This window comes from Thamnophis elegans, chromosome 2, assembly GCF_009769535.1.
Source record: "Thamnophis elegans isolate rThaEle1 chromosome 2, rThaEle1.pri, whole genome shotgun sequence".
Taxonomy (NCBI): domain Eukaryota; kingdom Metazoa; phylum Chordata; class Lepidosauria; order Squamata; family Colubridae; genus Thamnophis; species Thamnophis elegans.
Window position 1 is genome coordinate 1,361,951 of NC_045542.1, and position 3,481 is coordinate 1,365,431.

The window sequence follows — 3,481 nt, forward strand, 5'->3', positions numbered from 1 at the left end:
CTGGGAGTTGAAGTCCACAGGTCTTAAAGTTGCCAAGGTTGGAGACCCACGTGGGAAAGCATCTCGGGCAGCCACGTGCTATAAAAGAGTTAGCAAACTTTCCCGCACGAGGCTCCTCCGTAATTTTCCGTAACGATTCTTGGAGCAGCGCTACAAAAAAAAAAGAAACTAATCAAGCGCCCAAAGGAAATGAATCGATTAAAAAAAGGCAAAAAAATCTTTTAAAAGGCTGAAGCCGCGAGAACCAATCAGCGCCCTTCCCTCGAGGACGTCCTTTCCCGGCGTCGCATTCCCGAAAGTCCTAAAAACGTGCACGTGGATTGGCCGCCTTTCGGTGACCGTCGTTTCTGATTGGCTGAAGTCGCGGTGCCTCCTTGAAGTTGCGGCTTACGTTGGCGCCATTCATCGTCGGCCGACTCCGCTACATGCGGGCTTTGGATTGGTTGCTATGGCGGCCGGGCCCTTCCGTTGCTATGGCGGCCTCGTCGCTGGAGTTGGAGATGGCGGGAGCCGGAGTCGCGCCGGTTGGGTCTCGTCCGCGGCCGCTGCTGCTTCTCGGCCCTCCCGCCTCGGGTCGTTCGGCGCTGTTGTTCGGCGCAGCACTAGCGGGGGCTTCCGTGGTCCCCTCGGCTCGAGTGTTGTTCTTGGCCCCGCGGCCCCTGGAGCGGCTTCCGGGCGGGAAAACAGCTGGAGGAGGAGGAGGAGCGATCCAGGTGTGGATGAAACGGGGGCTTTGCAGGTCTCAGTCGAGGTGGAAACGGGGAAGGGTCGTTCCTGCGATATGCAAGATAAGCAATGTATCTGTAGGGATTGGTGGGGATTTGCTGGGCTGTTGTTTTGCGTTGGAGACGTCTTTGTTATGTAAAGGGAACAGCTCGGCCTTCTCAATGGCCCATTGACAAAGTGGGGGGATGGGCAGGAATCTACAGGCAGCTATTCTTTTAAAACGTGTTTCTTCCTTTTTCACACCCAGAGAAATATTCTGCCTTTTTCAATATTTCCTAGGATATTTCATTTTTTTCTGGGAGAGGGCTGGATGGTAACTTCCCACACAACTTTTCCTCCTTCAGGTTTTCCTAGGACTTTATTTGTGGGGTGAGAGGTATGGCCGGAATTTTGGGGTATTTAGCTTCATTCTCTGGGGACTCCATAAAGTTCAACCTATTTTCTCTATGTTGATTAATCACATTGCAGAAAATTTGGAAGAATATCGGGGAGGGAAATAATTTCAGTTGTATTTCAGAAAAGTATTTATAGACTTAAAATGTGTTGTAGGAAGTTATCACCCAGCCCTCTCCCAGAAAAATGAAACATCCTAGGAAATATTGAAAAAGGCAGAATATTTCTCTGGATGTGAAAAAGGAAGAAACATGTTTTAAGAGGCAGAATAGTTGCCTGTAGCTTCCTGCCTATCCCCACTTTGTCAATGGGCCATTAAGAAGGGCAAGCTGGTCCCTTTACATAATAAAGACTTCTCCACTTCAGCTCCAGGGGATGGGATTAAGGCATGATAATATTGATCCCAACTGACCACATGGCATCTGAGAACTCAACCAAACCTGGATTCAAAACGCAGCCTAGAGAGTAGCCCCTGCATGGCCCCATGGGAGTCGGACAACCAATCAGAATACACTTCTTACACAGGAACAGGAAACAGAGAGGTGGGACTGAACAGGTTATAAAAAGCCTAGCAAGCCCCTCCCTCAGCCCTTCTCTTCTTCTCCACCAACATTGAAGCATGTGATCCACCTTTTCTGTTCGGGGCTCAAGCCACGTGGCCCTGTCCACCCTTAAAACCATCTTTCCAAGCAGCCTCCATGTCTCCAGTGTCTTTTTTCCCCACTTGGAGCCGAACCCAGAAGGACATTTCTTTCATCAGCGTCTCAAATAGTTAATACATAGAATTATGTTGAACGTCTGTAGGTATAAATGCACATTTTCTGTCATTAGCTTGCTGTGGAGATGGATTTCAAAATTAGTTACTCTAGCAAGATGTAAATTGTGGGGTTTCAGCTTTTCAGTATCTGCCATGATTCAGGGAAAGTGTTTTTTTTTACGAAGGCTATCTTGATATCTACCATGACTTTGTGTCTAACACCCTTGGTCACTAATGTGTCGTTGTTTTTGTCTCAAGAAAATCCATTTCCTGTACCCGTCTTCCTTCCAGGAGCTACTTCAGCTGTTGGCCTCCCTGCATCACACCTTACCCAACAGCCCCTCCATGATTGCTCTGGATGGTTTGGAAGAATACCTGAACGGTTGTTCCAGCGCCTATACAGCAGCCCAGCTTGTAGCTCTCTTGCTGGACACATCCAATCATTTCGCTCAGAAACGCCATTTGTCTGTGGGCTGCCAGCTGGTGGTTTCCATGAAGTTTCTGGGAGAAGCTGGGGAAGAACCAGAATTTTTCTCAGCCATCGAACGCTACTTCCCAGCAAAACTGTGGCTGCATCCAGAGACTGGGAAAGACGGCGGTCTAGATAATCAAAATTTAACCAGGCTGATTAGGGCACAACTCCTCCGGCCAGGGACAAAGGATCAAGAATGGATGGTGAAATTTGATGCACAAGGTAGCATGACAGTCTCTCTGTTGCCATGCAAAAATGAACCTGAGGATGAAACGGTTTCTGAAAATAGGCCGCCTGATTCTGAAGTTGGTAGCACTCAGACTTAAGGACTTCTGGACAATATTTTGATCTACAGCAAACACACCTTCCATTAATACAGAATGTGATTTTTTTTTTAAAATCAAAGTTTGAGTTTTTCATTTAGACTGAACTGGCGAGTTGACAATTTAAAGAAATGTAATCAATTTCAGTGTTGCACAAAGTTGGAGGTAGCTTGTATGCTATTTGGTCAGTTAGGAGAGTATTCTCTGCACTGTGATTCCTCTGGAAGGGGGGGTGGCTTGGGCTGCTCCAGTTTCTTAGCATTGATATGGATTTGTTAGCCCTTGGAAGGAAGGAGGGAGCCCCATAAAAGATTGTATACTCTGCACAATAATCGTCCTAAGTTCTCTCAAGAAGCTGTGTTGGAGAAGCCTCCTCAAATATCTACTTGGGGAGACTGTCAAAAGGGCTTTCCGGCACTTAGGCCTTCAGCTGCTATTTGCAAACTGCCTGGAAATGAAACCAGATTAAGGAATCCCTTCTCAGATTTTAGCCCCAGTCTTTGGCTAAAGTGATGGCCTGATATTCATTGTGCATTATGTTTACATGGACCCTGATCGGTGGGTTTTCCTGCTTATCTCCACTGAATCAATAAAAAGGCCATTCCTTTCATTGCTCTATTAATGAACTGGTAAAAAATACTTTTAATGCCACAATTTCATACACACACATACTTAAAATGCAGCTTTTGCTTCTGTTCTGGTGAACTTGTGTGTGTGGGGGGGGAAGCAGTGAAAGACAATGACTAGACATGCAAGGATCTTCCATTAGTCGATGGGAGCGGAGGGGGCTGCCTGCAGTGAGATGGGACA

The 3,481-nt window shown here is 47.0% G+C and overlaps 1 protein-coding gene across 2 annotated transcripts; it reads left to right on the forward strand.

Moving 5' to 3' along the window:
• Positions 1-415: 415 nt before the first annotated feature.
• SWSAP1 (SWIM-type zinc finger 7 associated protein 1) lies at positions 416-3,281 on the forward strand. Of its 2 annotated transcripts, none has more exons than XM_032208537.1 (2): positions 416-713; positions 2,135-3,281. In XM_032208537.1, exons 1-2 carry the CDS (start codon positions 426-428, stop codon positions 2,672-2,674), a joined length of 828 nt encoding a protein of 275 aa, XP_032064428.1. In that variant the 5' UTR covers positions 416-425; the 3' UTR covers positions 2,675-3,281. The 2 variants fall into 2 exon arrangements, with proteins under 2 accessions (XP_032064428.1, XP_032064429.1); XM_032208538.1 differs by having other exon boundaries at positions 2,168-3,281.
• Positions 3,282-3,481: the final 200 nt, after the last annotated feature.